This window comes from Heterocephalus glaber, unplaced genomic scaffold (assembly GCF_053883595.1).
Source record: "Heterocephalus glaber isolate CG9 unplaced genomic scaffold, H.glaber_assembly_v1.0 deba00001472, whole genome shotgun sequence".
In the NCBI taxonomy this organism is placed as follows: domain Eukaryota; kingdom Metazoa; phylum Chordata; class Mammalia; order Rodentia; family Bathyergidae; genus Heterocephalus; species Heterocephalus glaber.
This window is the reverse complement of record NW_028258315.1, coordinates 17277276-17295789: the sequence shown is the minus strand read 5'-3', so window position 1 is coordinate 17295789 and position 18514 is coordinate 17277276. Positions and strand designations below refer to the sequence as shown.

Genomic DNA, 18514 nt, shown 5'->3' with positions numbered 1-18514 from the left:
AACAATACACAGTGTATTAACTATTGTTATTCTCTTATTTTATTATGAAATTCTAGCTTTGCTACTAGCCTTTTATATGAACTTGTCTCATTTCCCGTCTATATTTTAGGGACAAAGTTAGCACATTAATATCTGCTTTCTAGGGTAATATGAAGAGCCAAAGGAAATATGCCCCAAAGTCCTTAGCCTACCATAAGGCATTGTGTTAATGCAAGTTTTTACAATAAACTTCCCCTCTAAAACTCATGTTGATATCAGTTCCATATTCTTCCCTCCACACATGCCCCCCATTTTAACTGAGCATAAAATTCAATAGCTTCATTTTGTGAAATATCTCATTGTGAAAAAGTGGCTTGAAGGAATTTTTTAACTACCAAGATAAAACATTTACTTGAAGGAGTATCTCCCTCAAGAAACATTCAAAAGCTTGAAATATATTCCAATATTGATACTCAACTTTTCCCCCTCAGCTCAGCTCAGGACAGTGCCTGGCTAACATTCACTACTCACTCAGCCACAAGAACAAATAACACAGCGGCTCCGTCTCCTCTCTCACTTCCCTAGCTAACCATGTTTAGCAGCATTTTGACACTTGGGATTTCATCCAATCCGCCTCACCCATCCTGAGGTAGGAATGAAATGATACTGTATGATACATGTTTGGCCTGGACCACACCACCAGGCAAGAGCAGAGCCAGATGCGAAACTGAAGCCACCTTATTGCAAATTGGGTGTCTGTCCCAATCCCATTCCACCTGGATAGAAAGGACATAAGATATCACACACATTCCTGTGCCCAGGCTGATATCAGATTTACCATTCTCTCTCCAAACACATGTTCACGTGCCCAGGTGGTGCCAAAGTCCCATCCAGGTTGGAATTCAGGACATGCCCTGCAGTGTATGTGTGGATTTTTAGATTTGTTTACTTTTTGTTAAACAAATGGACTTGGGTTCAAAACAAAAGTTAGGCCAATCAGTAGTCAGAAGTCTTGGGCCAGGGATGTAGCTCAGTGGCACAATGCCTTCCTGGCAAGCGCAAGGTCCTGAGTTTGATCCCCAGTACTGCAAAAAAAAAAAAAAAGAAGAAGAAGTCTCATAGCTTACCCCCAACAAAACCTGCATGTTCATTTTATTTGAATGTGTCCAACAGCATTATCATCCCATGCTCCCTCCAGAAGAAAATATACTCTCTGGAATCATGTCAGGTCGTTAAGGAACTACAAGATAAAATTTCTTACATTAGGCCTAATTTCCTTCTCATCAAAAGCTTGAATTCAGGCTTTAGTGTATAAAAAAGCAAAACTATGAACAAATACATCACTAATAAAATTGAGAGTTATAAAGGCAGAAAATGAAATCCAAAGCACAACTTTTTGTACACATCAGAGATTTATTCAGGAAATTTCATTATTTAAAGCCTCATTTCAATCTTTTGAAATTGCCAGTCGGTTCATTTAATGACAGGCCACAAATGTGCATTCAAGTATAAATTGGTAATGTGAATAGGAGAAGATCTGGATCTGGGTTAACAATGGCTTTGACTCTGGATTGTAAACATCAAAAGGCACCTGTGGGAACACATTACACTGGGGAGAGAAAGCACTTTGGCTTATGAAGTAGGTGGACTCAGCCATCATCATGGAACCGATATTAGCAAGTCAGATGCATGCATGCAGCCTTGTTATTTCTCTAATGAATTACATTCCTCCTTCTGACCTACTGTAGCTGAGCCCCAGGGATGGATGTGGCTGATCTCAGGGATCCTTCATCTACCCTGGGCATGCTGTCACACCAGAACATGACTCAAAATGATGATTTGAAATATAAATTACTCTTTTGCCTATACCTTGGCTGATGCAGATAATTGAGCGGGAACTATGTTCTCTTGGGATTCACAGATTTGGGAGTGAATACAGGTGTGGAATTATCGACGGATAAAAGGGCAGTAAAGTCCTTTCAAGGAGGCCTGCATTCTTTTTCTGGCTGCCACTCATCAATTGTCTGACTCTGGCAAGACCAGAACACTAAACCATTGCTTTCACTAAGAAATGGATCTGATATCTTCTCCATTTATCTCACAGGATTATTCTCAAAAGTTCTTTAAGTAGTCTATATAAAAATACACAAATAAAAATACTATAATTGCTGTTAAAGTATTTGAAGAAATTCATTTATTTTTCAAATATAGAGTTGGACATGATCTTTACGATACAAAGAAAAACTAGATTTGCTATCTAACAAATGAAAATGACTGAATTACAGAAAAATTTAATTATAATTCTCTTCCAAATTCACTACATTTATAATTTACACTGCAATGAGTGTGCTGGGTAGGGCACTGATTAAAATCACTGCTACAAAAAATGGTTCATTCAGTATTTCTTTGGGAATGCAAATTAAGCTTAGCAAACAGTAAGCACACTTTGAAAATGAAATAATGTTGACATTCTAGGAAATGATTAAGAAAATTAAGAAACCACAACTCAAAAATGTTATGACATGATCATATTGATTTCCCCAAAAGTGAATGATTAGAAAATAAAATTTGATTTGTAAGTCAATTATAAACTTTCGAATTCAGAAATCATGTCAGAAGGAATGCAACATTCAATAAAAAGGCAACAACACAAGTAAAGTGAGCTTTCAGTTTTGGAGAAACACAAGTTCTAGCTAGCTGTTAGCCAACTTCTGGCGCTCAACTTAGGCAAGTCCTGCCTTGAATACTAATCAAATGGAAATAACCTTAAGTTAACACTCTAACATAAATCCTTTCTTTAAAAACCTAACAAGGAAACACATTTTTCTAACAAACTTCTGGAAGGTTAGAACTGATCTTAAAGAGCACTTAGCCCAGCCCTCACTTTAGAGGATGAATGACATCTAGCAATGTTGTTTATCAGAATGATGAAAGAAAGACCTATATTATTGGCTATTTCTCTGGACAATGATCAAGTCTTGAGCACTAGCAGGAAGGAATACCACACACAGAATAAGAATGTCTTCAACAAGTAAAGCCATTATACTTGCCTGTTTCTTTTAAGAAACAAATATCAAGAGTTATTTCCATACTGCAAATGCTGGTATTTTTTGTAAATTCTAGTACTTTTTGTAAATTTTGCATCTAGTTTTTAACAGTAACTTGGGTGGCTCTTATTAGGATAAGACTGAATGTGTCTTTAATTGTGTGGCACAACAAAGGTAAACACACTTGATTTCCTGCTCACATTTATTGGGGCCAGAGAAACTAAAACAGTTATTTTCTTCCCAAAGACCTGGAAAAATATAGTACAACAGCAATTTCAGAAGTACATCACAAAACATCCTGGGTCATGAGTCAACATAAGATGTAAAAGCTTAGAGATATTAATTCTGACAGCTTTATAAAATGTCACTCATCTAAGGCATTTCTGAAATAGTCCTTAAAACTGCACACATATACACAATTCTATACACATAAAGGCGGCTATTCATAAACAGAAAGAAAAGTCCTTTAGAAGCACTGAGTACAAAAAGCTAAAGAAATACATACATAGATCCTGAATACTTTTAAGAGAAAATTTAGGTTCCAAGCAACAGTGATTTACATTCAAATAAACATGTAGATTTTTCAAACCTGAATAGATAACAGTTCTGTGATGCAGATGACAAGAAAAATTCACGCTGTGAATTATTTGTTTTTCAAAGGCCACTTTCAAAGTACAGATTTCAAGTCCAAAGCAAATACCCGTGGCATGAACAAATAAGATGCCTAAGATTCTAACATCTGCTTCCATATGGCTTTCCCCTCACTTCCCTGTCTAATAGCAAGAGAAAAATCCCTAGAAAAGGCAACGGCCAGATTTGTACCATTATATCTGACCACGTCTGGATGTTGTGTTTTTATACCAGATCACAGCTTAGCCAATTTAAACATTCTATTTCAAACAGACTATGCTACTCCAAACACAAGGAGATTTTGTTATAACAGCCAGTCTTATGTCGACTTGTGCTTGTTCTGGGACAGAAAGAGGATCTCTAGGAAAGGATAAAGCCTAAAGGGAAGGAAACAAAGCTAAACTCTTGTCACTGGCCAATTATCCAAGATGAAAATATCAGGCTCCAACATTAACGCTGTCAGCTCTCTCCTTTGTGGAGAAGTCTAGTGTGGCTTGCATCATCTCCTTTGATGCACCAGAGATATGTCTGGATTCAGCCTACCAACCTGTTCTTGTTAGTTCTGACAACTCACGCACATTTCATTATTTAAGGTAGAAGTCACCATGTTTCAGGCACTTTACATCATTAAGTCCAGTTACTTTAAATTGTTTGACAAACATTCCTTACTCCCTAGCCCTGTCCCCCCTTCCAAAGGTAGCTAATCCTGTTACAAATTCTCTGTGAGAAGACAGTTTCTTTTGGTTTTGCCACGGATATAGCATAGAACTTTTCTACACTTTTACTCCAAATTCATGAGCTCTTCCTCTCAGATCAGAGCATTTCAGTTACTGAAATCTGCCCCTGTTTAAAGAGCCTTTGCGAAGCCACGTTCAGAGTTTACTAATGGAAGAGTCCATTGCCATCTCTGACATTCTTGGTACAAAAATTCAGTGTCAGCTGAGTTTCTGTGACCCCCTGAGCAGTGATGAATGCCCTTTAAGATGAAGGAGAAGGCTATGGGTAAAACAAAGCAAATTAACTATTCAAATATATGTACATTTACGTTTATACTAATATGAAACACAGTGATGGGAGAGGGGATTTTTTCTGAAGTGTTTAGAGAGCTGAAGGAAAACAAAGTCATTGTTGAGAAATTTCTAATAAATGATTAAAAAATGGTTTTGGATGGTCGCCATTGGAAAGTTTTCCCACAGTTCTCATCTATGTTCTATACAAATGGTAAATTAAAAAGTACATGACCAACAAATGCACTATACATGTATCAGATAACAATATATACATGTGAATTAAAATTCCTTAAATATATACATCCCCACTTAGGATACATTCCATTACACAGGCAAATCTTCACCCTTTAATAATAGGTCCAGATAGCAGCAATTTAATAGTCTAGTTACTCAGTTACCTCAGAAGGTATGCTAAATCCTGAATATTTCCTGATATAGTATCCCTGGCTTCCAGGAGAGGTCTCCATTAACATTTGTGTAGTTCTCATGAAGCACCAGGCTGCAATGCTAATGGCAACTATATAATCCTGTCATTGGAGAAGCATCTGACTAACAGTACAGTGGGAAACATAAGTCACCATAGGATTGATAACAATCCAAACTATTTGAAAATATATAAAATATTTCCATTTTTTGTTATATATCTTTTTATTGTCTTATCAGTGCCTTGTATACACAGAAAGTATTCAGACTGTCCTACTAGATGCAGAAAAAATGATGCTAAATTTTATTAAGAAACCCACTTTGAATTGTTTGAAATATGCAAATATCTTGATTATTAATTAGTGTTTTTACAGAGATAGTGTAATATCATACAAAGTATCATTTTAAATGAGTTGTTTCTGAGTCTATGCCCTTGGGGAAGTTATGAGCTTGCAACCAAAACCAAAAAGTCACATATATACTATGCAAAAGTTTTTAGGTTGATTGATGATAAATCATTTTAGTCACTGAAAGAAAGAATGACTTTTATGTAAAAATTTATTTTGTGTCTACTATTAGGTGTATCCACGCAGGCCCAATGGGTAGAAATTCTAGGTAGGCTGCGAGTCGTATGGATTCTAGTTGTACATATGGACTTTAATGTTTACCCTTGATGTATACTTCTAGATCCAGTTCCAGATCTGCTGGCTGTATGAACACAGAGCCCGAGAAAGGTCCCTGTGATCTATGATGAAGGTTTTGAACATCTCCTACTCTAACCTTATTTCACATACAATAATTTTGTAGCACATAGCTACTGGTTGTATGAGAAGAGCTGGTCACCTTAGAAAAATGGCATTTGTCAAAGGACAGACACTAAATTAGACCATGTTGATTTACACGCTGCAACCCTTTCACTGGGAAGGGACAACTCCCTCTGCACAGCAGTTTCTCCCGCTTGAAGCTGAGATCAACAAGGAGAAACCTATTGTGTTGCTGCCAAGTCACTGTGGGAAAGTTGGGAACAGCACGCCCAGTAATTGGCAGAGCCACAACCAACACATCGACTCCTCAGATAAGCGGCCTGCATTAGAGTATAACTCTTAGGAGAATTTCTCATTATGCAGTCTTATCCTTCCCTCCCACAGTGGGCTCCCCCCTCCCCTATGTTTCTCACTGTGGCAAATCAACACAGAACACGCCTTCTTCTCAGCGTGTATGTTGTCAACCATAAAAGCACATTTATTATACTGAATGTTCACTTAGGCTCCTTGAATTTGGCTGGAAGACTAACAATCCAGTGAGATCCTTTGAATGATAAAATGATGATGAACTAATTCCTCCTAAGCAACCGCAAAGCTCCCGACATGCTCCATAGACACAGTCTAGACTCCAGAGCCCAGCTCTTGTCACATGGGAACACTTGCACCCAGGACTTGCCCTTTCCCAATCCAGCATGGACAAAGGCTTGCAGGCAACCCCAAGGTCTGGACACAGAGGCACTTCCCGAGTTTGGCAAGGAAAAGGAGGCAGCGTCACTAAGTGGGGCTTTGTCATGTGCTGTCTCACAGAATCCAGACATCTGTGGCACGGGGATCCAAACAGAGTACTTTATGTTGTGGATGGGTCATGCTTCTTCTTCTTGCCCCGACAGGACTTGCAGACACAACAGATGATACACGGGGAGGCCAGGAGTAACAAGGGCGAAGTCACCAAGGCAATGATACCTAGTCCCACAAGGATCCCCACCACCTGGAATTGAAAAGAAAAACATGCTGCAGCAGTTATACCTTCCTACAGGTATACTTGTTCCAGTATACCCTACATGGGAACCCTAACCCCCAAAGGGACAGAGGTGATGGGGCCTTTGGGAGTTAACTAGGCCGTGGAGATGGGACCTTCAGGATAAGATTAGTGCCCTTGAATAAAGGACAGACAATAGGAAAAAAGTGTTAGTGTAATCCAGAACGTGCAATGGATCTAAAAGTAGACCTTGATTTGGCATAATTATCTTATGTGTTTTTAATGTTTTGGATGGGTTATTAATCTATATTTATAATTAACTTGATAAGAAGTTATAAAATAAATAAATGAATCTGATGCTGGCAAAAAAAAATTGTTTTAAAGGGTGGGGGGAGGGGAACAATAAAGAATTGAGAAGTGTGAAATACATGTGCCCGTTCCCACAGTGAATGTAAATCATTTTGGACTGCAAATATGTACTAATAGAAAATTTTAAAAATATTTTAAAGAATTAGTGCCCTTAAGAAAAGAGATATTAGAGAGTTTCCTTCCCTTCCTTTGGCTTTCTTCTCTTTAGGACACAGCAAGGATATGGCCATCTGTGAACCAGAAGAGAGCCCTCATCAGACCCTGACCATGCTACCACCAGAACTCTCAGGCTCCAGAACTGTGAGAAGTAAGTGTTTATCGTTGAAGCCAGTCAGTCTATGATCATCTGTAATAGCAGTCCAATGACTAAGACATGGTCTTGGGCATATATGACAGCTACCTTTACAGAGTATTTTAGCCAGTGTTGTGCCATGATGTGAACTGGACACAAACAAAAAAGTTAAAAAAGACTAAAGCAAAAGTGAGAACAAACCAAATGCTAATTCAAGCTTGGCAGCACCTCAGTAGAACTGTACTATTGGTGTTGGCTCATTCTCTACCTGAGTTTCCCCAACGGTCTCATAGGGATATTAATGAATACTAGGATATCAGCATTGATTTCCTCAAAAGGAACATAGTCTTTGATAGCTATGAAACACTATTAAAAATAAACCATGAATCCCTCTGAACCTATCACATAAAAACACAATGACATATACAGAGGATCTAAGCCCCAGCATGGGCTCATAGTATTTTAGAGCTCTGCCCTTGATAGCTAATATGCCTAAAAGAGGTTTTAAAAAGTTCTTCCAGGGCCAGGGATTTAGCTCAATGGTACGATGCCTGCCTCACAAGCCCAAGGTCCTGAGTTTGATCCCCAGAACCACAAAAAAAAAAAAAAAAAAAGTTCTTCCATATTCTTCAAGAGGAAAGAACATCTGCATCCATTCTGCAGGTCACTGTCAATTGCTCAGCTCTCCAGTGCTCCTGTCCTTCCACTCGTCCTCAAGGAGACCGTGCTCATGAACTGTCTTTCTCCTAGTCCCAATCCAGAACTCCTAGAGCCTTCCAGGCTGGCATAGGTAGATAGGGAATAAAGTGGGGAAAATGAAGAGGTTGGCCCTTTAAGCATCTCATCACAAGTCTGGTTTATCTCATGTCCCCTTTAAGGTCACCTGTGTTCGGTTCCACATCACCGATGCTCTCGAATGGCCAAGTTTATTCCTGCATGGTCCTTTGTCATAATGTCTGAGGAAAATGTCATTCTGAAAAACAAAGGGAGGTCTCAGTAAACATGCAGCTTCAAATTGAAAGATGAATATAAATCACATCAATCACCTAGTGATATTAATAATTTCCTCTGGGATTCCAAGCCAGCAATCTTTAGCATATTTTGGAAATTCTGTGAATCACCAAGTGAAAACAGATCACACTCAGTGAGATTTTTGATTGACTGTACAAACAATATAATGCCTGATGAATTATCTTAGAAAGGTGATTATAAGCTCTTGCAGAGGCACAAGATGAATGAGATGACCTTGAGTGAGATCTAAAAGGCTGCTCTTGCAAATTAGGTGAGAGAAATGCCGGAGAAAGGACCGAGGGCAGGATGGAGAGGTCCTGAGATATTAAGACAGTAACTATAGTAGTGGGTGGAGGAACAGGGAGGCAAAATCAGACATAAAGGGAAAGTTGCTGAGTAGAAAGAAGGCAGTAGCTCTGTCAAGAGAAGGACAACATAGAGATGAATGGGGGGGGGCTGGTAATCAAGGCTTGGACATGTTAAACTTCACAAACAGTGGAGACATTCAAGCAAGTACTATTCGCAAGGAAGTTCATTACATAGATCTGGGTTTGACAAAAAGGTTTGGGGATCAGCGTATATGGTGCAGAAGAAATCATACAAGTGCATGAATATCTGGGAAGAGGTGTAGACTGAGAATCCCAGAGGCTGCTGAACACACTTAAGAACGGGTCAAGAAAGAACCTGAAACATGGCCAGAAAGGTTGATGGAAAACCAGCAGAGATGGTAACTGGAAAGTAGGCAGCCAGGATGTCACACAAAGTGGAGAATCTGAGACAAATAAGGAATGAAGTCGCCATTGGATTTTATCAATAAGAAGTCACTCAAAACTTTGGAAAGAATATAGTCAGGGTATGAGTACCTGGCAATCTGAATGCACTGAGATGACTAGGGGTAAGTGAGTTCACCAGGAAGAGGTATTCAGGCTTTTGTGAAGCTAAAGGACAGAGAGAAGTAGGGGAAGATATGAGAAAAGACTCACTTAATTTAAATGGCCAACAACAAAATGCATGGATATCATGAAGAATAGCGAACGGAAGCTAAAGTTATGGGACTTTAGAGATAACTGAGGGGGACAAAACTCTAAGGAATCATATTTCCAAGCAGACTATTAAGATGACCTTGGCCTCTGAAACTGTAAGGCTGAAGGCCAATGCAGCAACAAACTCAGTCCCCCAGCAATACTCACAATCTGTTTGGTGTCTGTCTCAGACCGGGGTTTTAGAAAATCACCCTATCCTGGCCCCATGCTTTCAAGTTAACCACAAACAGAAATCAGCAGCATCACATGACATCTCCACACTTGCCTGGAGAAAAGCATCATTACTGACAAGCCAAAGCTTTTGGCTAAAACAGTGAAAATGAAATCCCAAAAAAACAAGTAACCAGAAAAAGAAGCTTCAACATTTGAAATCTGTATATTCAGCCATTTAACATTGTATCATTTCATCTCAAGTACCAGCAGGGGACAAGTGACAGAACAGAGTGTTCTCTGCGACACCATCCCCCAAACATACTTTCACCAAAGGATGGAGCTCTGCTGCACATATTTAGCTCTCTGCACTCTTGCCTCCTAAAGAGAACCTCATGGGCCCAGCTGCCTTGAGGATACGAGCCCAGTTAATAATCTGGCTAAACCAGAAGGAAAACAAAATGATTTAGTTTTCATTCATAAAGCACTTGGGATGTACAGTCAATGGAATCCTCATCCAGAATATCACTCATTTAAAATTATGATAGGTCTTAAATATCACACATAATTTAAGAGGCTATGGTAAATTGAAAAAAAATTAAAGTAAAAAACATTTCTTTCAACCTGAACTTTTGAGATTCTAGAATCTAAAATGTCCATTTTTATCTCTTCGATTTATAGCCTTTCTTAAAACATTGAGACCAAGATGATTGAGATTTTACTCACAGATGTCCTCCTAAACAACATATCTAATTTTTCCGTTAATAATGCCAGGCCTGCAGTGGCCAGCAAGTAGCCCATGTCAGCAAACCCTTTCTCACTGAGTATGTTAGATGCTAGACCACTAAACACACTGCTTGTTGAATTAAAGCAAAACAAGCAACAAAAACAAAGAGCCAACCATGATTTAGGGATGGCACTGATGTGGACACATAAGACCAAACTGCCAAGACAGGGAATATCTATAACCAACGGGCACTATCCTAAACTCAGAAAAACTAGAATTGAAATAAGGCTTCTCCTCAATCCTTACCACCACCTTTTAACTCTGAGGTTAACACCTGGCCTTGGCATAGGGCTAGATGAAACTACCTGAATTTGTGAAGACTTGCTACATGAATAGAAAGGAAAAGCAATAATTGGGCAAGTTCTTTGATTTAGGAAAGAGACATTCAGTAGCAATGCTGCTGTCATGCCAATGAGTCAGTTAAGAGACACTACTGAGTTTTTTCTTTAAATTAAAAAAGAACTAAACAACATAACTGTGGTTAGCAGGATGACTTGCCCCCCAAAGATATTCATGGCCTAAGAACCTGTGAATGCAGTACCTTAAATGGCAAAGGAGACTTCGCAAGAGTGACTAAATTAAGGGCCTTGAAATAAGGGAGATTATTCTATATATTATCCAAATGGACCCAATCTAATCACATGTGTCTGAAGGCAGAGAACTTTTCTGAGCTGTGATTAAAGGAATGCAACTAAGGAAGAAAGGTTAGAGAGATGCGATACTGCTGACTTTGCAGATGGAGAAAGGGGGCCACCAACCCAGCAACACAGGTGGCATCTAGAAGTGAGAAGAACAAGGAAATGGATTCTCCTCTAGAGTCTACAGAAAGGAAAGCAGCCCTGTCAACACTGTGATTTTAACCCAGCGAGACCTATGAGAGACTTCTAATGTATAGAAATATAAGATAATAAACTTGTGTTGAGCCATGAAGTTTGCAATGCTTTGCTACAGCAGCAATATAAAACTAATATAATAAGAGGTCTTTACATAATAAAGCAAGAAAATGCCCTCAAAGCATGAAATGCCCCTAAAGCAGAAGCTTGTATTTAAAACTAAAGTGACAGGCCTAAAGCAACCAAAAAGAGGATTTATAGTTATCTGAAGTAGCAGGCTCAGGAAGTCTCATTAAGAAAAATAAATTAGTTTTGCAAGACAAAGATAGGCTCAGTATTAGAAAAAGCGGAACTGTAAGACTCTAGCTCTGGTGCAGACAAGGTACAGGAAAGGCCATATGATGATACACCTCTTCCAGGGGCACTCACATCCAGGTTCTGGAGGCAGTACCAGCAAAACGTGTGCTTGCAGTTCTTGCACATCATCTGGGCGCAGCCTTCGTTGCGTTCAATATAAACCCGGCAAACCGGGCATTGCTTAATGGGGGCTTCTGGACCTGTCCCAAAGAGGGCCCTAGAAACAAAACAAATGGGACACTGTATTCAACCCACTGTCATCAACTGAATTCCCAGGGCTCTAGAAAGTTTGGTAATGAATGCTGTAATCTGTACCTAACTCACTTCCCCAAGAAAAGGGTGGAGGTAAAAACAGTAGAGACACAGATTGTTAGTAGTTCAGAAAACTCAAAACAAGAAAGAATCTTTAACTATTTATTTTGGCTTTCAGTGTATTATATAATTACACTTTCCACAGATGATTTAACTCATTGTTTTGCCAAATTAATACTTCACTCCCTGAGCAAATGTTGTCTGAATAAGAAATACAAAGAGCCAGTCATGCTGCAGGCAGACTAGTTCAGGATACAAACGTGGTATGCTCTATCATGTCACTATTAAATAACTGGGAGAATGGGACTCCATGATCAATACTTTAAGATAAATGCCATTATTGAAAAGACCTGCTCCTAAGAGACGAATGGGCCAGTAGAACTGCACAGCGAAAGGGACACAGAAATAAAGAGTGGTGCAAACTGGGGTGGGCAGGAGCCACAGCTCTAGGCTACACTTCAGTTATTGGGCATCAGAACTACCACCGGCACACAGTAACATCTAACTCTCCAAGTGCTTCTAAAGATGTGACCAGATTTCCTACCGGGGATGATGTTACACAGTGCGGGGATGGGTTCTATTTTAATCCCCCCTTTTGATAAGGAAACAGACTCACTCACAGAGCCTAAGCGTCTTGTATGAGGACACGCAGACTTCAAGTGACAAGGTCAGAACTCAAATCTTCCTCTTCTCTTGAGTTCTTTACACTGCCCTGTGATACCTAGGGTGCCTACTGCTGCGGCAGTTAGAATGTGGAATGCACTGGTTTATATCTGGCCATCTGGTTCTGAAGGCACATGTATTAAATCTTTTTTTGCCTATTTGTTTTGTTTGAGACTTAAGCACAACACAGCCAGGTCTGCACCTCTATTCCTGAAGACTGGCTTTACACACTCCCAGGGCACTGGATGATTAAGCCAACTAGACTATAACACTGGTATTTTGTTCTTGAGATGCAGAACAGCCATAGCCCCAGGCAAGACAAGGGATCAAACACAAAGGTCCCTTACTCTAGCCCTGCTGCCACCATAAAAACCCTCAGTACAAAAAGGGAGAGATTGAATTGCTTCTCATCATAGCAAAATCTCAACATTGGCATCATCTTTTCAGAACGTAAGGTATTAAAGAATCTCTCTTCCTACATTTCCTAAGGATGTGGGACCTTTTTTGTATTGCTGTGTTCTCTCTCCTATGATTGGCATACCCCATCCGGTGGTAACTTAATTAAGTAAAAAAACATCATTTTGTTTGTTTCATTTTGCAAGCAGGAAGAATGAGATATATCAATAAAAGGCAGACTTGGTAGCTAAGCAAATAGCTGTTGACAAAGCCAAGACTTCCTACTGAGAACACGGGATGTCTCTACCTAAAGACAAAGCAAAACTCATACAAACCCTAATTTCAGCAATACCTGAAAGATTCTGCTGAGACAAATAAATAAATTCCCTTTTAGAATTCCTTTTTCACCTTATCAATTCTGGGATACTTCTCTGGAAAGTTCTGCAGGAAAATAATGTCTAAACATCACCATGAGATAACTCTTCCAAAGCAACATATGTTGAGTTTCTAAGAACACTATTGAGTACTTTCAAAGACACTTTCCTTTCTTACCCATGTTCTGTGGGCAGGACAATAGGCTGACTGTCTCTACAGGAGACCTCTGCATGCCAAGCGTCTTTGCAACATGAGCAGAATTTCAGGTGGCAAGAAGGGCACTCCACCAACACAGGCTGGCCTGGGTCACTCGAGGCAACAGGACACACTGTCTGACAGTCTGCAACAGGACACCATGTTCGGTGGGGGTCCAGGTGAACTTCTAAAACATAAAGAGAGAAAATATGATGATCTATCTGCCTCAAATTTAAGCTTGAAGTTTTCTCCCCTTGGCTTACCTTTTTTATGGACTATTATTTATGGAAGTATAATACAACAGAGGTGACAATTGCTACAATTAGTCTTCATAATGGATTCAAACCTACCATCCACAAGGTTACTCAGCCCTACTACATTTCTCAAAGTACTAATGGAGTAGGTTGTCATTGTCTATGAGCAGATAAGGAAGAGCTCTCCAAACAAAAACTGCAAGACTAGGTAGGGTATTTCTTGCCTTTGAGCACTCAAAATAGGCAGAAATCTTAAGAGCCTTATACAATTTTTCAGGTACAATCTTGGAAGAAAAATGGACATGAAGAAATAGGAAGTGAGATAGGTTTCTTCTGTTGCAGGAAACTAAAGAACAAGGAAGGATCAAAATTTAAAGACCAAAGATCATCTGGTATGACTTAGCCAAAAATCAGATTACTTGTCAATGTGGGTATTCTGTTGTCCTACCAATGTGCTAATTAGGAACAATTTGTAAAGAACTCATATGCTCTAAAACAAGAGGTACAGACTTTCAAACATCGTATAATAATAGCCACTCATGTAAAATTGGCCAGATCCATACGGCAGACAAGGAAGAAGACAGGATTGGAGGGTGGACAACCATATACTTGTGTCTACAAATCTTGCTTAGTTTTCCCTTTCCTGTTCAATTATTGATCTCATGTTCTCTTTGTATGCTATGACCTTTCAGGAAACATACTATATAAAAAAATGAAGTTATCTAAGAAATTGTCACAGTCTTCTTTTCTCTGAACCAAAGTATTTTGCAAATTTCAAACTCATGAGATTCTAGTTTTAAACTTCCTAGGGCTTATGATTTCTACAAATTTATTCATAAGAGTCAAATAAATCCAATGAATCACACCAAAAAATAAGGTGGTAAGTATGAATTCAGTTTTAAAGTTCATTATTTTATACATTCAATGTCAGGGAGGAAAAAGATGAAATGCACAAATAAACACTATCTCCACTGATGTCTTACCTAGACAGAGAAATCAATAGGTCTATCCATATCACAACTTTTCATCTAAAATAGCATCCTTAAATATATCATCTTATCTAATAATTCTGGGGAATAGGGTTAGAGAATGGTGGCCCTTGACATGATTACAATCAAGAGTTATCCTACGATTCACAGGTCCTCAGACCTCAAGAGAGATGGACCCTCTAAGATCTTTAGAAGTTTGAAAAGTTAATGGGACAGTGACCCATATAAGACCCATTTTCTTGGCCTTTTATTTCTATATCATTTATTATTTTCTTCCAAATTGTTATAACTGCTTCATAAATTCTAAGCCCAAAGAAATAAAAGCTGGTAGTAACTGCTAAGAATCCCAACATCAAATATCTACTTACCACATATTCTAAGTCAGAGATCTTTTAAAAGTTTGATGAAAAAGAGAAAGGAAAGTTAAGACAGATATTATTGTGAAAATTGATAGCATGCCCAGTGATCACCTTAAACAGACAGAAGGACAAAACTTGTCCTCATAACTGTGATCAGTTAAAATTACTTAGTTGAAGGTCTGACTTGTTTCTCTCAGCTTATTATTTAAGATATCTGGAGTGGTACATTGGAAATAGAAACAAATAAAGAAGCAACTATAGAAACTGATGAATAGCTATACAGAAGGGACATTAGTTGGAGTGCAGCTGTGGTGCACAAGCCAATGCTAGCTCAAGGGAGGACTCTGAGCCACACAAACAGTGATCTTCTGTATTTACCTTATAACAGTAACATAAAGGGCCATGCAAAGGAGTGTAGAAGGGAAAAAGGAAAGACGTTACAGTTTTATGCATAGCCATGTGGCACTTATTTACAGGGATGCATTCTGAAATGTACTTGTTAGGTGATTTCTTTGTTGCAAAAATATCACAGAGTACATTTACGTTAACTAAAATGGCTATGATGTTACTAGGCAATAGAATCTTAAGGTATCACTATTGTGTATATGGTGCATCACTGGCCAAAATGCCATCGTGTGGTGTGTCTATTTCCTTCATTAAAAGTCTTGTTCCACAAGGATGGCTTATACATCTTCTATGATCAAAAACGGTCTTAAAGGGAGACAGATTTTGACTCTCCCAAAATAAAATTGGCTAATCCTACTAATTTTGTGGAATATCTGTTGAACATCTCTCCAAACTCCTTTCAACTTTCCTTGCTGAACACCTATCAGTACAGTCTGAGTATTCCAGACATATGTTTTCCCACACTTCCATGAAGTGAAAGCTTGGGCACTTGACCCAATTCTGACCAATGCCAGGTAAGGGAGGGTCCACTGAGGGATTTCTGGGACAATACCTCCTCCCTGATATGCAAGAAGAACTACTATTCTGTCTGCCTTTGAACACAGCTGTGTGAAGTCATGATTTTCAGGCCACCACAACAGTCTGGGAACTCAGGGAAAGCTAAATAACTTACAGAAACTGAGCTTCTAAAGTAGCCAAGGCCAGGACAACCTTCCTACGGACTTCATGCATACCCTTTCTGCTCAAGCCATTTCTAGTCAGACATACTGTTTCATACAACTGAAAGCATCATAACTAATAAGGCTACCTCTAGTAATAGTGATCAAGTACTCAGTTCAATAAGGATTATGCCTTCCATGTGGCCTATATTTTATCAAAAGCATTAAAAGTATTATGTCAGAGATAACCTAAAAAGACCTTTCCAAACCAATGGTCTTATCATTTTACATATGAGGGACATGGAAATATGTGCATTTAAATAGAAACAAAATAAACATCCACATACATTATTCTGTAGAAGACCTTGTGCATCATTATAAAAACTTACACACTTTTTTAAAAAGTTAATGGGTTATTCTAGATCTGTAAGGTTTTCATATAGATGAGGAAACATATAAAGCTGAATACTTTGTAGATTTTGAAAAATAAGATAAATCAATGTAACAATGTGGAAAGACTTCTAAGATGTATTAAGTAAAAAAAGGAGAAGGCAAGAGTATTAATGAGCCCTTTTTATAAAAATACATATATATTGAAATATTTTTAACAGAACAGCAGTTAGCCTTGAGTAAAGGTCAGAGGCTGAGGAAAAAGACAGGATTTCCTTTTATCATTAATATCAGTTTAATAAAAGGTGTGTTACATAAATAATTTTTAAAACTGATTTTTAAAAGCTATTTTCAATCTGGCAAATGAACAACAACTAATATAATAATGCTGGAACTAAGTTGTTCCCTGAAAATTTGTTTACCTTTTATAACACTGAAACATTTGAATTTCCCTTGTTTCACATCATTTTTTTCATTCTCTGTTGATCCTTTTCAGTAAAAATTCCCTCTTCTTTAGCAAGTTGTAGCTTTTCTATGTTTAAAGCCTCTACTTCTACGGTGTGCTTGCCTTAATCTGGGGCGGGGGGCGGTGATCACAAAAATCAGCTTTTTGTTATTGTCTATCCAGTTCATAGAAATGGCCTTTCTCTTTTTATATACTAGACATGGATATTTCTTATTTTATTTGTAAGCTCCAAATTACTGGGATGAAATGCTCCCTATTGATTTAAAGCAGTAAGTTCTAGATTTTTTAAAAGCATAAGACACACTGCTGTGCAAACAAATGATTTGTAATACACACACTAACAGTAACACCTTAAATTGCCTTGCACTGGAATTGATTTTCCACGCCCTTTTAGTAGTGTATAGCAAAGTAAAACCAACCAAAATCATCCTGGCGTTAGATGTATGTTATAAAGTATATTAGACCATAGATCTCCACCCACTTCAATTAGGGCTCTCAAATTTAGAAAGACATCAACTTGGCAAAACATGAAATCTTCCATAGAGCACTTCAACATTAAACTTTCTTTATTAAGTATCATTTATAACAACAACAATGAAAACTTCTTCCAACATTAAAACAGAAATAATAGTTATCCCTCCCAGAACTCCACTGTCTCTCTAGAACTGACATCTATCTTACTTTCTGTGTTATTTCAGTCTTTGGAAGAGCAATCCACATTCACTGATTCTTATTTCTTACCACCACACCTCCTTCAAGTTTCTGAAATAAAGCTTTCACTATAATAAACTGCTCCTAAGAGTTATAAGTGACATCCCTCTAGGCACATCCGGGTAATGTATCTCAATCCATCTTATATGAAATATTCTTCCTGTAGCTCTGCTTTCCATGTGTCAGGTCCTGCCCTCTTCTCTTCTCCTCTCCTCTTCTTCTCTTCTCTTCTCATCTCATAACCCTCCTTTCTCCTTTACCATCAATGCTGCTTCCTTTGTTCCTATGACTTAATCCTAGACTTCTCAATGTATCTTATTACAGGACTTAAGTCATAACTAAGCCTCAGATCTCAGATTAATCTGGATTATTACAAATGTGTTCTCCCTCTTGTGATCATAAGATGGAAAGTTAAGCACATGTCTAGTTTTCATTGTTCATTCAACAAATGACTAATTTCAAGGAGATCTGGGTATACGAAATTGAAAAATAGAGATTTCCTTCCTCAGAAATCTCACAGTATGAAAGGGGAAGGAATGTTTAAAACAAATCCAGTGTCGAAAACACACACAAACAAACATATACACACACGAAACTAAGCAATGCAAATAAAAGTGCATCCCACAATATAACAGAAATAAAATTGTTAATAAATGTCTATGAGCA

General features: G+C 38.3%; 1 protein-coding gene across 11 annotated transcripts in view; it reads right to left on the bottom strand.

The window, feature by feature from the left end:
- Window positions 1-3210: 3210 nt before the first annotated feature.
- The window catches only part of Rnf144b (ring finger protein 144B), a 191803-nt gene continuing 176499 nt past the window's right edge, over window positions 3211-18514 (bottom strand). For all 11 annotated transcript variants that reach the window (XM_021260584.2, XM_021260583.2, XM_021260582.2 and 8 more), the window contains 4 exons: window positions 13598-13802; window positions 11747-11891; window positions 8377-8466; window positions 3211-6841 (listed from right to left, as the gene is read on the bottom strand). In XM_021260584.2, the coding sequence (XP_021116243.1) occupies window positions 6701-6841; window positions 8377-8466; window positions 11747-11891; window positions 13598-13802 (581 nt within the window). In that variant the 3' untranslated portion in view covers window positions 3211-6700. The remainder of the gene's footprint in view (window positions 6842-8376; window positions 8467-11746; window positions 11892-13597; window positions 13803-18514) is intronic.